Source organism: Ursus americanus, chromosome 9, assembly GCF_024610735.1.
Source record: "Ursus americanus isolate L20-20 chromosome 9, mUrsAme1.1.p, whole genome shotgun sequence".
Classification (NCBI taxonomy): Eukaryota; Metazoa; Chordata; class Mammalia; order Carnivora; family Ursidae; genus Ursus; species Ursus americanus.
The window spans coordinates 40681745-40698724 of NC_142135.1; the positions used below are offsets into that span (position 1 = coordinate 40681745).

A 16980-nucleotide genomic window follows, 5' to 3' on the forward strand; every position below is an offset into this window, starting at 1 on the left:
CTTAGCATCTTAGTCTCACCGCTTGGAAAACAGAGCTAACAGTTAAGAATTTGTCCCCAAGTTGTTGTCAGGACTAACTTCTTAGGACTGAACTCAGCACATACTGATTTCTCTTCTCCCTGTCCCAGCCACCACGTACTGCTATTCCAGCCTGGATTTGGGGGTCTGCAGAGGCTGCTTGCCTGTCAAGTTCAGGGGCTTTGGGTTCTAGAAACATTGTAGGGTTACTGCTTGAAGTAAACATTTTGTTATTTTTTTATTCCTACACGAGTGTAGACGGCTAATCAAGTGTTAAAACAGAAAGCGTTTCTTGAAGTCACAGTGCAAATTCAGGTTCAGCTTTGACTACAGTTTACCACGTAACGGTGTGCTGAGTAAGCGTTGGACTCAACACATCTACATCTTTCTCTCCCTTATAAATTCAGTTGTCCTTGAAGTGACTGTGAACCATAGGGTGCTGGCCATCTGCCAGAAATGTTCTTATAAACTCCTGCGAGTAGAGGAGAGGTGTTTTAAGGAGCCGGTATAAAACCGTGTGGTCTTTAGAAGGCAGAGTGGCTTTGTGGGAAAATAGAAATTTTGTTCGGTCAGATCCCCATGTGTGTGCTGGGTCAGCCACTTCTGGAATTTACTCTGGGCAAGTAGCTTCACCTCTGTGAGCCTCACTTGTAACATGGGAGTGTTAATATTCTCCCCACAGGGTGATTGCTTGAATGGTCAAATGAGAAAGACGGTGTAAGGCTAATGGGAAGCCATCTTGACATAGCTGAAGCTCAAGAATATAAAAGATCTCTTTCTACCGTTTTGACTGTATTTTGCATTGTTTTGAGCGAGGTTAGAATTTTGCGTTTCATGTATCAGCCCCGGAAGCCATAATAAAATCAGCAAGAGGCACGTATATATTCCTAATGATGGGTAGGGGGTATAGCTCAGGGGTAGAGCATTTGCATAATGATGGGTATGCCAATTTTCTCTTTGTCTTTCCTTTTTTTAACAGGCAACTGGATATAGCCAAGAGAGGAAGTTTAGTGGACCCCTGGAACCCATGACATTTTCCATTTTTGAAGGCCAAGAAGCGAGTCAAGTCATATTCCAGGTAATGGCTCCTCTTGATCACTGTTATCTTGATTTTACAAGCTCTCACAGAGGACTTTACTCCTTAATCTATTGTATAGCAGGAAATAAAATAGAGGCATGGCCGATCTCATTATCAAGAATGATTTCAGAAGCTAAGTTAAACAGAGAGATGGGTGGTCTCGGTCTTGTGAAGGGTTGTGCATGACATTTTCATTCAGACCTCTTCAACTGTGTCTGGGGGAAGTGCTCCCATCCCTGGGGTGGGGAGCTTGGTGCCTGTAGGCTCTGCCTGTCCCCCAGGGTGGGAAGGGAACAGACCTCTGGAGTGGAATGGCCATCTGACTCTCTGTCCAATGAGCATGCTGCTTGAAGCACTGGAAGATGGAGGTTCTTTGGCGGAGCACTGGAAGGGTGTGCTTTTCCTTACTACCTCCTCTGAACCCATCCCTGGGCCCTTGCCTATGGGTTGGCCGTGCTGGGAGGTGGTCATCTCCTATAGTTAGATAACTGAGAAAAGCATCAGATTGAGGGGTGGCCTGTAGATGGGAAGAAGAGACTCCAGCTATAAAGGACACTGAAAAAGTCCGGGAAATATAACGGGGAGAGAAAAAAAACATACTCTTGCAGTTACCAGAAGTCTGCAGGGGAAGCCCACTTGGCCTTGGAGTGGTTGAGGATGGTTTGATGAGCTTTCGGGGTGTGCCCATGACCCCCACCCCCCGTGCCGTGGGAGCAATGGAGGGATGCTGAACTACCCCCTAAGGGGGACGCCTTCTGTTAACTGCCAAGCATTTGTTTTGTTGGGCAGTTCCCGTGTGCAGAGGAGAGACTGAAGCCTGCTTCATTCCCTTCTTTCAGTTGGTACCAGATGAGTGCAAGGAGCCCCAGAGTACGAGCTGGAGCGGTGCACATGTATCTGTCCCCCTGGCCATGTGGGGTGTTAGAGAGGCCTTGACTCCTCCACTCAGCGAAGTCATGCCCTGAGGGATTAGCAAATGCTTTGAGAGCTCTGGAGTCTGATAGGCATTCACTTGGTGAGGAAGGGAGAGAAGAGCAGTTCGGCAAAGTTACAGTATGGACACCTGCCCCGTGCTGCCAGAGGAAGAGCACGCACTGAGGCTGGGCTGTGCCGAGTAGGTGTTCTGTGAGCAAAGGTCCACATTCCAGTGAACAGAATCAGGACCACACAGAGGTGGTCCCCAAGTTGCAAACCTCACAGACCTAGAACCTGGCTGGATAGGATGATTTCAGTCTCTGGGGATCCCATTCCTTGGGTGGCTTTACTTCTTTTTCTGTTCTTTTTCCATTAGCCACCTTAGCCTATCTTACTTCTTTTTCTGTTCTTTTTCCATTAGCCACCTTAGCCTATCTCTTTTTGGCCAGAAATGATAGCCCAGTTGTCATGGCTGAACATTTCTTATTTATGGGTGAGCGTGTTGGAGTAGAGGAGTGGGAGGTGAAGGCGACTTCCTTCCCCTAAGATCTCAGAATCTCTGTGTTAGAAAAGACCTAGGAGACTTTTGGTACCAACCATTTGTTTTATAGATAAGGAAATTGAGGCTTAAATAACTTAACAGCAGAGCTGAGATTAGAAAACAGGTCTCCTGTCTCCTAGTCAAGCACACCATGCCCTCCGCATCTTTGTAAGTGGAGAGGATGCAGCAAACCTTGTCACGGTAACATGCGCTTCGAGCTCTTTCTCACAGCGGTGGGGAGGAGTCGTACAGACCCCTTCATTTATTTTTTTATTTTTATTTTTTAAAAGATTTTATTTATTTATCTGACAGAGATAGAGACAGCCAGCGAGAGGGGGAACACAAGCAGGGGGAGTGGGAGAGGAAGAAGCAGGCTCATAGCGGAGGAGCCTGATGTGGGGCTCGATCCCACAATGCCGGGATCACGCCCTGAGCCGAAGGCAGACGCTTAACCGCTGTGCCACCCAGGCGCCCCCAGACCCCTTCATTTAGCATCACTGCAAGTATTCTTGCCTGGAGTGTGGGAGCCACAAACAGGCTCATTGTCCCATGAGACTGGTCCTTGGGTTAGTAAGAGATCTTAAAACAAAACAAAACAAAAAAAGAACTAAACAACCACAGACTCCTTTCTTTGGGGATTTACAACTAGCTCCAGCTCAGTACCCCAGGAGCTTCCAGATCATGACATAGTATAATACAAATCTCAGCTAGGTCATTTTTTTCTTTGTCATGAGATTTAGCTTACACACCGTAAAGTCTACCCTTTTAAAATGTACAGACATTGATTTTTTAATATATCACAAAGATGTGCAACTATCACCACTATCTAGTTCCAGAACATTTTCATCGACCTCAAAGAAACCCTGTATCTTAACAGCCCCCGTTCTCCTCTCTTCCCAACCCTTGGCAAATGCAAATCTACTTTCAGTATCTGTAGCTTTGCCTAGATGGACACTTAATGGAAATAGAGTCACACATATGGCCTCTTGTGCGTGGTTTCTTTGACTTAGCATGTTTTCGAAGTTTATCCGTATTGTAGCAGGTATTAATACTTTATTCCCTTTTTGTAGCTGAATAATATTCTGTCGTATGGATATATACTACATTTTGAATAGCCATTCATCAATTGATGGACATTTATGGCTATGATGAGTAATGCTATTATGGACAAGCGTATGCAACTTTTTGTGAGGACACATGTTTTCAGCTGTCTTGGATATATACCTAGGAGTGGAATTGCTGGATCTTAGTTAATTGAATGTTTAACTTTTTGAAGAACGTTAAAACTGTTCTTCAAAGCAACTGAACTATTTTACATTCTTACCAGCATTGTACACAGATTCCAATGTCTCTATACCCTTGCCAATGCTTGTTATATCTGTGTTTTTTATTACAGCGATCCTCGTGGGGGTGAAGTGGTATTATTTTTTTCTTTGTGGTTTGGGTTTGTATTTCCCTAACGACTAATGATGTTGAGTATCTTTTCATGTGCTTATTGGCTATTTTTATATCTTCTTTGGAGAAATCTTTTGCCTATTTTTAAATTGGGTTATTTGTCTTTTATTGTTGTAAGAGCTCTTTATATATTCTGCATATAAGCTCCTTATCAGATATGTGATTTGCAAATATTTTCTCACATTCTATGGATTATCGTCTCACTTTCTTGGTAGTGCCATTTGAAGCACAAAAGCTTTTAATTTTGATGGGATGTTTTTCCATTTATTTAGATCTCCTTTAATTTCTTTCAACAATGTTTTATAGTTTTCACTTCACAAATATTGTATTTCTTTGGTTAAATTTCTCCTGAAGTATGTTATTTTTTTTGATCATATTATAAATGGAATTGTATGTATGTATGTATTTATTTATTTACATATAATGTATTGTTTCAGGGGTACAGGTCTGTGATTCATCAGTCTTACACAATTCATAGCGCTCACCATAGCACATACCCTCCGCAATGACTATCACCCAGCCACCCCATCCTTCCCACCCCCCTCCCCTCCAGCAACCCTCAGTTTGTTTCCTAAGATTAAGAGTCTCTTATGGTTGGTCTCCCTCTCTGGTTTCATCTTGTTTCATTTTTTCCTCTCTTCCCCTATGATCCCCCTTGTTTCTCAAATTCCACATGTCAATGAGATCATATGATGATTGTCTTTCTCTGATTGACTTATTTCGCTTAGCATACCCTCTTGTTGCATCCACATTGTTGCAAATGGCAAGATTTCATTTTTTGATGATTGCATAATATTCTGTTGTATATATATATACCACATCTTCTTTATCCATTCATCTGTTGATGGACATCTAATCTCTTTCCATAGTTTGGCTATTGGGGACATTGCTACTGTAAACATTGGCATGCACATGCCCCTTCAGATCACTGCCTTTGTATCTTTGGGATAAATACCCTGTAGTGCAATTGCTGGGTCATAGGGTAGCTCTATTTTCAACTTTTTGAGGAACCTCCATACTGTTTTCCAGAGTGGCTGCACCAGCCTGTATTCCCACAACAGTGTAGGAGGGTTCCCCTTTCTCCATATCCTCGCCAGCATCTGTCATTTCCTTACTTATTAATTTTAGCCATTCTGACTGGTGTGAGGTGGCATCTCATTGTGGTTTTGGTTTGTATTTCCCTGATGCTCTGTGATGTGGAGCACTTTTTCATGTGTCTGTTGGCCATTTGGATGTCTCCTTTGCAGAAGTATCTGTTCATGTCTTCTGCCCATTTATTTTTTTTTTAATAATATTTTTAAATTATGTTAGTCACCATACAGTACATCCCTGGTTTTTGATGTAAAGTTCCATGATTCATTACTTGCGTATAAAACCCAGTGCACCATGCAATACATGCCCTCCTTACTACTCATCACCAGCCTGTCCCATTCCCCCACCCCCCTCCCCTCTGAAGCCCTCAGTTTGTTTCCCAGAGTCCCTAGTCTCTCATGCTTCATTCCCCCTTCTGATTACTCCCCCTTTATTCTTCCCTTTCTTCTCCTACCGATCTTCCTACTTCTTATGTTCCATAAATGAGTGAAACCATATGATAATTGTCTTTCTCTGCTTGACTTATTTCGCTTAGCATTATCTCCTCCAGTGCCGTCCATGTTGCAGCAAATGTTGAGAAATCATTCTTTCTGATGGCTGAGTAATATTCCATTGTATATATGGACCACATCTTCTTAATCCAGTCATCTGTTGAAGGGCATCTCGGCTCCTTCCACGATTTAACTATTGTGGATAATGCTGCTATGAACACTGGGGTGCATATGGCCCTTCTCTTCACTATGTCTGTATTTTTGGGGTAAATACCCAGTAGTGCAATTGCTGGATCATAGGGTAGCTCTATTTTTAACTTTTTGAGGGACCTCCACACTGTTTTCCAAAGTGGCTGTACCAACTTGCATTCCCACCAAAAATGTAGGAGGGATCCCCTTTCTCCACATCCTCTCCAACATTTGTTGTTTCCTGCCTTGTCAATCTTTGCCATTCTAACTGGTGTAAGGTGGTATCTCAATATGGTTTTGATTTGAATTTCCCTGGTGGCTAATGATTTTGAACATTTTTTCATGTGTCTGTTAGCCATTTGTATGTCTTCCTTGGAAAAGAGTCTGTTCATATCTTCTGCCCATTTTTTGATTTGTTTATTTGTTTCTTGTGTATTGAGTTCTTTGTAGATCTTGGATACCAGTCTTTTATCTGTAGTGTCATTTGCAAATATCTTCTCCCATTCCGTGGGCTGCCTCTTAGTTTTTTTTACTGTTTCCTTGGCTGTGCAGAAGCTTTTTATCTTTTTTTTTTAAAGATTTTTTTATTTATTTATGTGACAGAGAGACAGCCAGCGAGAGAGGGAACACAGCAGGGGAGTGGGAGAGGAAGAAGCAGGCTCCCAGCAGAGGAGCCCGATGTGGGACTCGATCCCGGAACCCCAGGATCACGCCCTGAGCCGAAGGCAGACGCCTAACGACTGCGCCACCCAGGCGCCCCAGAAGCTTTTTATCTTAATGAAGTCCCACAAGTTCATTTTTTCTTTTGTTTCTCTTGCCTTTGGAGATGTGTCATGAAAAAAGTTGCTGTGGCTGATGTCAAAGAGGTTGCTGCCTATGTCCTCCTCTACGATTTTGATGGATTCCTGTCTCACATCGAGGTCTTTCATCCATTTGGAGTTTATCTTTGTGAATGGTGTGAGAGAGTGGTCAAGTTTCATTCTTTTGCATGTAGCTGTCCAATTTTCCCAGCACCATTTATTGATTTCTTGATTGAATTATTTGTTTCTTGGGTGTTGAATTTGATAAGTTCTTTATAGATTTTGGATACTAGCCCTTTATCTGATATGTCATTTTTGCAAATATCTTCTCCCATTCTGTTGGTTGTCTTTTGGTTTTGTTGACTGTTTCCTTTGCTGTACAAAAGCTTTTTACCTTGATGAAGTCCCAATAGTTCATTTTTGCCCTTGCTTCCCTTACTTTTGGTGATGTGTCTAGGAAGAAGTTGCTGTGGCTGAGGTCAAAGAAGTTGCTGCCTGTGTTCTCCTCAAGGATTTCGATAGATTCCTGTCTCACATTTAGGTCTGTCATTCATTTTGAGTCTGTTTTTCTGTGTGGTGTAAGGAAATGGTCCGGTTTCATTCTTCTGCATGTGGCTGTGCAATTTTCCCAGCACCATTTGTTGAAGAGACTGTCTTTTTTCCACTAGATATTCTTTCCTTCTTTGTCGAAGGCTAGTTGACCATAGACCTGAGGGTCCATTTCTGGATTCTCTATTCTGTTCCATTGATCTATGTGTCTATTTTTGTGCCAGTACCATACTGTCTTGATGATTATAGCTTTGTAATAGAGCTTGAAGTCTGGAATAGTGATGCTACCAGCTTTCCTTTTTTTTTTTTTTCCAACATTCCTCTGGCTATTCGGGGTCTTTTCTGGTTTCATACAAATTTTAGGGTTATTTGTTCCAGGTCTGTGAAAAATGTTGATGGTATTTTAATAGAGATTGCATTGAATGTGTAGATTGCTCTAGGTAGCATAGACATTTTCGCAATATTTGTTCTTCCAGTCCATGAGCATGGAACTTTTTTCCATTTCTTTGTATATTCTTTGATTTCTTTCATGAGTATTCTATAGTTTGCTGAGTACAGATTCTTTGTCTCTTTGGTTAGATTTATTCCTAGGTATTTTATGGTTTTGGGTGCAGTTGTAAATGGCATCGACTCCTTAATTTCTCTTTCTTCTGTCTCACTGTTAGTATATAGAAATGCAACTGATTTCTGTGCTTTAATTTTATATCCTGCCACTTTACTGATTTCCTGTATGAGTTCTAGCAGTTTGGGGTGGACTCTTTTGGGTTTTCCACATAAAGTATCATATCATCTGCAAAGAGTGAGAGTTTGACTTCTTCTTTGTCAATTTGGATGCCTTTTATTTTTGTTGTTGTTGTTGTTGTCTGATTTCTGAGGCCAGGACTTCTAGTACTATGTTGAACAGCAGTGGTGATAGTGGACATCCCTGCTGTGTTCCTGACCTTAGGGGAAAAGCTATCAGTTTTTCCCCATTGAGAATGATATTCGCTGTGGGTTTTTCATAGATGGCTTTTATGATATTGAGGTATGTACCCTCAATCTCTACACTGTGAAAAGTTTTAATCAAGAAAGGATGTTATACTTTGTCAAATGCTTTTTCTGCATCTATTGAGAGTATCATATGGTTCTTGTCCTTTCTTTTATTAATGTAGTGTATCACATTGATTGATTTGAGGATGTTGAACCAACCTTGCCGCTCAGGAATAAATCCCACTTGGTTGTGGTGAATAATCCTTTTAATGTACTGTTGGATCCTATTGGCTAGTATTTTGGTGAAAATTTTTGCATCCATGTTCATCAGGGATATTGGTCTGTAATTCTCCTTTTTGATGGGGTCTTTGTCTGGTTTTGGAATCAAGGTAATGCTGGCCTCAAAAAACAAGTTTGGCAGTTTTCCTTCCATTTCTATTTTTTGGAACAGTTTCAGAAGACTAGGTATTAATTCTTCTTTAAATGTTTGGTAGACTTCCCCTGGGAAGCCATTTGGCCCTGGGCTCTTGTTTTTTGGGAGATTTTTTGATTACTGCCTCAATTTCCTTGCTGGTTATGGGTCTGTTCAGGTTTTCCATTTCTTCATGGTTCAGTTTTGGTAGTTTATACGTCTCTAGGAATGCATCCATTTCTTCTAGGTTGTCTAATTTGTTGGCATATAGTTGCTCATAATATGTTCTTATAATTGTTTGTATTTCTTCGGTGTTGGTTGTGATCTCTCCTCTTTCATTCATGATTTTATTTATTTAGGTCCTTTTTCTTTTCTTTTTGATAAGTGTGGCCAAGTGTTTATCAATCTTATTAATTCTTTCAAAGAACCAGCGGCTAGTTTCATTGATTTGTTCTACTGTCCTTTTGGTTTCTAGTTCATTGATTTCTGCTCTAATGTTTATTATTTCTCTTCTCCTGCTGGGTTTAGGCTTTATTTGCTGCTCTTTCTCCAGCTCCTTTAGGTGTAGGGTTAGGTTGCATATTTGAGACCTTTTGTGTTTCTTGAGAAAGGCTTGTATTCCTATATATTTTCCTCTTAGGACCACCTTTGTTGCATCCCAAAGATTTTGAACAGTTGTGTTTTCATTTTCATTTGTTTCCATGAATTTTTTTAGTTCTTCTTCAATTTCCTGTTGACCCATTCATTCTTTAGTAGGATGCTGTTTAGCCTCCATGTATTTGAGTTCTTTCTAACTTTCCTCTTGTGATTGAGTTCGAGTTTCAAAGCATTGTGGTCCAAAAATATGCAGGGAATGATCCCAGTCTTTTGGTACTGGTTGAGATCTGATTTGTGACCCAGGATGTGATGTATTCTGGAGAATGTTCCATGTGCACAGGAGAAGAATGTGTATTCTGTTGCTTTGGATGGAATGTTCAGAATATATCTGTGAAGTCCATCTGGTCAAGTGTGTCACTGAAAGCCCTTATTTCCTTGTTGATCTTTTGCTTAGATGATCTGTCCATTTCAGTGAGGGGGGGTGCTAAAGTCCCCTACTATTATTGTATTATTGTCAATGTGTTTCTTTGATTTTGGTATTAACTGGCTTATATAATTGGCTGCTCCCATGTTAGGGGCATATTTACAATTGTTAGATCTTCTTGTTAGACCCTTTAAGTATGATATAGTGTTCTTCTTCATCTCTTATTACAGTCTTTAGTTTAAAATCTAATTTTTTCTGAATAAGGATTGCCACCCCAGCTTTCTTTTGATGTCCATTAACATGGTAAATTGTTTTCCACCCCCACCCCCCCACTTTAAATCTGGAAGTGTCTTTGGGTCTAAAATGAGTCTCTTGCATACAGCATATTGATGGGTTTTGTTTTTTTATCTAATCTGATACCCTGTGTCTTTTGATGGGGCATTTAGTCCATTTACACTCAGGGTAACTGTTGAAAGTTATGAATTTAGTGCCATTGTGTTGCCTGTAAGGTGACTGTTACTGTACATTGTCTCTTCCTTTCTGGTCTATGTTATTTAGGCTCTCTCTTTGCTTAGAGAACCCCTTTCAATGTTTCTTGTAGGGCTGGTTTGGTGATCGCAAATTCTTTTAGTTTCTCTTTGCCCTAGAAGCTTTTTATCTCTCCTTCTATTTTCAATGACAGCCCAGCTGGATATAGTATTCTTGGCTGCATATTTTCCTCATTTAGTGCCCTTGGGACTGTTTACTTAATATCATTTTCAGATTGTTCTTTGCTTGCATATAGAAATACAATCGATTTTTTATATTGATATTTTATTCTGCAACCTTATTGGACTTATTTAATAGCTGTAATAAACTTTTTAGATTCTGTAGGATTTTCCATATATAAGATCACATCATCTATGAATAGGATAGTTTTACTTCTTTCTTTCTAATCTGGATGCTTTTTATTTCTTTTGCTTGCCTAGGACCTTGAGTATGGTGTTACATAGAAGTGGCAAGATTGGGAATTTTTTCTTGTTTCTAATCTTTTGGGAGAAAGGTTTTATTCTTTCACCATTAATTATAAGGTTAGCTGTGGGTTATTCTTAGATGCCCTTTATCAGGTTGAGGAAATTACTTTCTATTCCTAGTTTGTTGAGTATTCTTTTTTTAATCAAGAAAGAATGTTGGATTTTGTCAAATGATTTCCTGCCTCTATTGAGATATTCATTTGGTTTTGTGCTTTATTCTATTAACATAGGGTATTGAATTAATTGATTTTCATATATTGAACCAGCCTTGTATTCTGATATAAATTCCACTTGGTCATGGTATATAATTGTTTTTATATGTGGCTAGATTCAGTTTGCTAGTATTTTGTTGAAGATTTTTGAGTCTATATTCATAAGAAGTATTGGTCTGTAGTTTTATTGGGTTGTCTTTTATCATTTGCATGTCAGGATGATACGGTCCTCCTAGAAAGAATTGGGAAGTATTCCTTACTCTATTTTTTTGGGTAGCATTTGTTAAGATTTGGTGTTATTCTTTCTTTATGTGTTAAATAGAATTTACCAGTAAAGCCAACTGGCACTGGGCCTTTGTGTAAAGTTTTTTGATTACTAATTCGATCTCTTTACTTGTTATAGTTTTATTCAGATCTCCTATTTATTTTTTTTAGTCATTTTGATAGTTTCCACCTGTCTAAGAATTCATCCATTTCATGGAGGTTGTCTAATTCATGGGGGAAGTAATTACTTATCATATTCTCATTAGCCCTTTTTATCTCTATAACTTTGGTAGCGATGTCCCTTTTTACAGTCCTGATTTCAGTTATTTTGATCTTTTTAAAAAATATTTAATTATTGTTAAAGATTTATTTATTTATTTTATAGAGAGAGAGCGTGAGAGAGTGAGTACAAGCAGGGGTTAGGCAGAGGGAGAGAGAGAGTCACTGAGTATAGAGCCTGATTTGGGGCTCAGTCTCACAACACTGAGACCATGACCTGAGCTGAAATCAAGAGCTGGATTCTTAACCAACTGAGCCACCCAGGCCCCCTATATTGGAGATTTTCAATGCCCCCTAGGTCATCTTACTCCCCAGATGAACTGTTTGAGTATTTTGGTCAGCTTCTTGTTTGCATCAACTGTTATCACTGCCTCAGGTAGCTGCAATGTTAAACAATTATTGATGATTATTTTTGACAAATTCCCCAAGAGAAAAACTGTTTGTAGTGAGTGAACTCTGAGGTCAGATAAAGACAAGCCCTTTGAGTAGGTGTTTCCAGGGAACTCCAGATAGGTCAGATAATAGCAGTTGTTTGGGAAACTCCAAACCCTTTCTGCCCCTTCCATAGTGCTATGGCTGTAAGGCTGCTGGATTTCAAGGCACTGCTTATCTTGAGAAAAGACAATGAAATTAGGGCAAGGCAAAGTAATCACAAAGCTTGGTTCTTAGTCATAGTAATTTTCTTAAATAAACACGCCTTGGATTTTTCAAGCATTTGGTTAATTTCCAAGGTTCTGAAAAAGTTGATATTTATTTACAATTTTTTCCAGTTTCTCATTGCTTTTATGGAGGAAAAGTTTTTTTCAGATCCTTATTCCATCTTTGCCATTGATATCCTTAAAACACAAAATAGTAACACTTTTATTAATTATATAAACAACACAACATCAACAAGCAAACACTCACAAAAAGCTATTCACCCACAGTTCTACCCACTTAACACATTAACTATTTTTTCCCCATATCTTGCCCACTGACATGAATGCTTTGGTACTCTTACAATCATAGTTTAGATTTACTCTTATAGTCTCCTTTTGTTACTTTTCATAATATCATTTTTCTTATGCTGCTTCATAATTCATAGAATGAACATTTTAGTGATTAACATTCTATCACCTTTATGTTCTATAATAGTTTTATCATGTTTAGTTTTTGATCATTTAGGAGTTTTCAACTTTCCAGTATTATAAATAAGGCTACTTATACTACAAGCATATAGTTTACTGTTTGAGAAATATTTCCTTAGGATAAATTCTGTTAAGTGATGTTTGCTATCAAAGGCTACATTCTATGCCTCAAGTGATTTCCAAAGGGAAATTTGTGCTAATTTACATTTCCATCAATAATATATGTGTTTCTTTATGTCCTTTACAACATCGGTGGTTATTGATTTTTAATTTGTTAATAAAAATTATAAAAACGTGTTAAAATTGTTAGTGAGATTGAACAAACTGTAATGTCTGCTTTATTTTATGTGATTTTTCTATTCTCGTGGTCTTAAAAGTGCTATAACTATTCCATGAATAATTATTGATATTTTCTTCACTTCTGAAAAAGTAATTAAGAGATTATCATATAGAATTTTATCAAGTTAGGGGCGCCTGGGTGGCACAGTCATTAAGTGTCTGCCTTCAGCTCAGGGTATGATCCCAGGGTCCTGGGATTGAGCCCTGCATCGGGCTCCCTGCTCTGCTGGGAGCCTGTTTCTTCCTCTTCCACTCCCCCTGCTTGTGTTCCCTATCTCGCTGGCTGTCTCTCTCTCTGTCAAATAAATAAATAAAATCTTTAAAAAAAAATTTTATCAAGTTAAAGCCATTTTCAAATTGTTTTCCTTAATATTAAAATATCTCTTAATCTTTGTCACAATGTTTAGAAGTACCAGATGGCATCTTTTTTATCCTAACAATAAAGTTATTTCTTTTAATGTTTCTTAGAAGCTAGCAATGTTAAAGCTCTCAGATATTCTCAGAAAAAATCTCATCTAACTCCAGCTACAATTTAAAGCATTAATTGGCTTTTATCAATGTATTAAATTATATCATACATTGTTTCTTGAGGGGAATGTATTTTAAAGGTTAAATAGTTAATGTTCAAGCAAACTTTTAGAATGTATCACTTTATTTTTTTAAAGATTCTATTTATTTATTTGAGAAACACACAGAGAGAGAGAAAGAGAGAGAGAGAAAGAGTATGGGGGGCAGAGGGGCAGAGGGAGAAGGAGAAGCAGACTCCCCGCTGAGCAGGGAGCCGAATGTGGGGCTCGATCCCAGGACCCCGAGATCATGACCTGAGCAGAAGGCAGACTCTTAAATGACAGAGCCACCCAAGCGGCCCTAAGATGTATCACTTTAAAAGCTCAGATCTTATTTAGTGATTATACAAATGAAAATGTTACCCGAAATCGATGACTTTCTACAAATTCTACAACATTGTTTTTCCTTACAACCTAATCTGATTTTGCTTTTACCCAGTTTAAGGCCAGTCCTCCTGCTGTGAATTTCAAACTAACCGGAGAGACAGACGGCATATTTCAGATACAACCAGATGGACTTCTATATCATAACAAAACGTTGGATAGAGAAACAAGAGCTGTTCACAAACTCCAGGTGAATTGAGAACAAAGGAGCCTAGCTCTAGCCTCTCTGAGCACCTTTAGCTTTGTGCTGGAAGTATCACTGGCACCTTCATCTCTTTCAGAGAATCCTGTTGCAACTCTCTTGACATTAATGGCATGCTTTGCAAATCTCGTTTGTCCATTTTTTACCAACTACAAAGGGATACCCCTAGGGTATGGCAAAGATACCCTCTTCCTCAGGCTTTTTAACCAGAGTAACCCAATTTGAATTGCCAAGGCCCTCAGGTGGCATTACTTGTTCAAGTATGGCCATGCTCAAGCACCTGGATCAAACCAAGCCAACACTTCTCTGATATTTCAGTGGTATCTGCCTGTGGCTATTGCGTGGGATTTGGATGCACAGAGAAGTCGGCATCAGTGAGGGGACGGAGCTCCTGTGGGCCTTGCCAGAAGCAGAAGTGTTCAGAGGCTCTGACTAAAGAGACCTTCTCCCTCTTTGTCCCCCTTAGTTTTTCATGGTTGGCCTCTGAATACAAAGGAATGGTAGAGAGCTGATTGTAGAAAAAAGAGCAAGCAAAACTTCCCATCTGGTAACTTCTCTTGGCTTTGCAGGTTGACCACTAAAATGCTCTGTCAGAGGACATGGCACTTCCATAGGCTTAAGAGTCAAAATGTTCTTATTTCACGGATTCTAACTATTAAGAGAAGAAGCACGTCCAGTGTCCAGCATACCTTACTGCTGGAAAAACACAGACACGATTAGTGGAGTTTAACTGAGTGGGTCCCTATTTTAGTAGCTCCCAGTATGGGGCTGTTATTGGGGTCTTTCTCCCCTACAGTCACCAGGTTATTGAATCTTCGAGCTCTCATTCCCTTCAGCTGCCTTCGGATGTGTGAATCGGGTTCAGACTCATCAAGGTGGTTTCCTTTTCCTTTCTATTTCAGGTCTCAGCCCTGGATGCTCAAGGAACTGTCGTGGAGGGCCCCGTTCCCATCACCATAGAAGTGAAGGACATCAATGACAATCGACCCACATTTCTCCAGAAAAAGTATGAAGGCTCAGTAAGACAGAATTCTCGCCCAGGTAAAAGGCGGGAGGCCGGAGATACTTACGGAAAGACTATCAGGCGGAAGGGGCGGATTTGTGGGGCTCACAGCGGCAGCTCCCTCATTAAGCACTTCCTGTCATACTTAAATTTCACAGCAGCCCTCTGGGAGTTATTTTATTGTCCTCACTGCTCTGTGACGTGCTTTCTCAGCTTTGGCACTACCGACACCTTGGGGCCGATAACTCTCTCTCTGTCGGGCTGTCCCGAGCATTGTAGGGTGTTAGCGGCATCCCTGCAACCCCTCCCCCCAAGCTGCAACAAAAAAGATGCCTTCAGACATTGCCAGATGTCACCTGGGGGGCGAAATCACCCCAGCTGAGAACTATGATTCTAGAACGAGCTTTAGAACACCTTAGAGCTCTAGGACACTCAAGAATACTCTGGAAAGGTGAGCTCACTCTCCTAAATTCTCGCAGAAATCTTCATGCTCATGGTCACTGTTGGCTCCCAGTTGCTTTTCTTCTGTTACTCTCAACTCCTACTTACAGCTCCTCTCTTCACTTTGCTTCTACCCTTTATTTCCATAAAAGCCCCTCCTCAAGGCCTGGGTGTGTGGTTCTGTGGAAGATTTGGGCAGATGAAGGCGCATTATGTCGTAATATGAATATGAAGAAAATAAATGTGCATATTAGACTTCTGGGTTCTCAGAGAGACTCTTAGCCATTTCTACCAAGTCACTGTCAAATTTCCCTCTATGTTACTTAGTCTTCTCTATCTCTCTCTTCAACGCCCACTCCCAGGAAGAATATTCCTTTCACTTCATTACGCAGAGCATCTCTATCCCCGAGCTTAGAACCGAAGACTCACTTATGAATTCTGCTAAATAAGAGTCTTCCCAGTCTTACCCTTTCTCTCGTTACTAATAGGCTCTTCTAGATCAGTGGTTCCCAAACTTTTTGGTCTCAGTGTTCCTGTGTTCTTTTAAAAATTATTAATGACTCCAAAGAACCTTTTTTTTTTGAAGATTTTTTAATTTACTTATTGGACAGAGAAAGACACAGCGCGAGAGGGAACACCAGCAGAGGGAGTGGGAGAGGGCGAAGCAGGCTTCCCGCCGAGCAGGGAGCCCGATGCGGGGCTCGACACCAGGACCCTGGGATCATGACCTGAGCCAAAGGCAGATGCTTAATGACTAAGCCACCCGGGCGCCAAAGAACTTTTTTAAATATATGAGTTTTATCCTGTGATGTCCTGGTAAATGTTTAATAGCTGTCTCTCTGAGGGGAAAAGCCCCGATCTGTAGGATTTTCCAATTTCTGTGGTATAAATACTGCCACCATGGGTTATTTTAAGCTACCACTGGTGTTAATAATTGGCTCACGAAGTTTCTGGATATTCAACCATTGGCTCTCATGAGCTGGCTCTGGTACATCACTGATCATATCTACCAATATTTACTTTATTAGAATTAAAAAATTTAATTCACGGTAAGTAATAAACATATTTTAATGAAAAATAACTATTTTCAAAGACAAAAGGAATTATTAAGAATGGCTTTGTTTTCATCTTTGCATATCTCTTTGATGACTGGAATAATTAAATGTAAACAATTGAATTCTTGTGCCTTTTTCTGCATCCATTCTGTTGCCAGACGCTGTTTTGGTTGAAGCATAAGAAGCACAGATATACAGTTGGAAAAGGGAGGAGCATTGTAATAGCATTTTCAGATAACTCTGGATAGTCTTTGATACTATACCAGAACTCAACAAGTGGTGGTTTCTTAAAGGCTGGTGGCAATGTGAAATCTGAAACTGTATCAATGCATTTTCGGATACTCCTTTATGCTAAAATCCACTGAATGGTCTTGTGCTTCAGTGGATCTTTTACACGTGCATGAGTTTCGACTCCATCAAACCTAAAAATAATCTCAAAGACCCCTACAAGTCCCTGGACCATACTTTGAGAAACCCCACCTGAGTGGAAGGAAGTAGAATAAAGATTTATTTCCCCACTGGTATAAATTCTCCCATTCTGTCTCTGCCTCTTAGAAGATAAAAG

General features: G+C 40.0%; 1 protein-coding gene across 1 annotated transcript in view; it reads left to right on the forward strand.

Moving 5' to 3' along the window:
* CDH17 (cadherin 17) overlaps positions 1 to 16980 on the forward strand; it is a 70249-nt gene that overhangs the window by 14880 nt on the left and 38389 nt on the right. Inside the window, exons 3-5 of the mRNA XM_045805638.2 lie at positions 998 to 1096; positions 13770 to 13904; positions 14819 to 14957. Coding sequence (XP_045661594.2) covers positions 998 to 1096; positions 13770 to 13904; positions 14819 to 14957 — 373 coding nt within the window. The remainder of the gene's footprint in view (positions 1 to 997; positions 1097 to 13769; positions 13905 to 14818; positions 14958 to 16980) is intronic.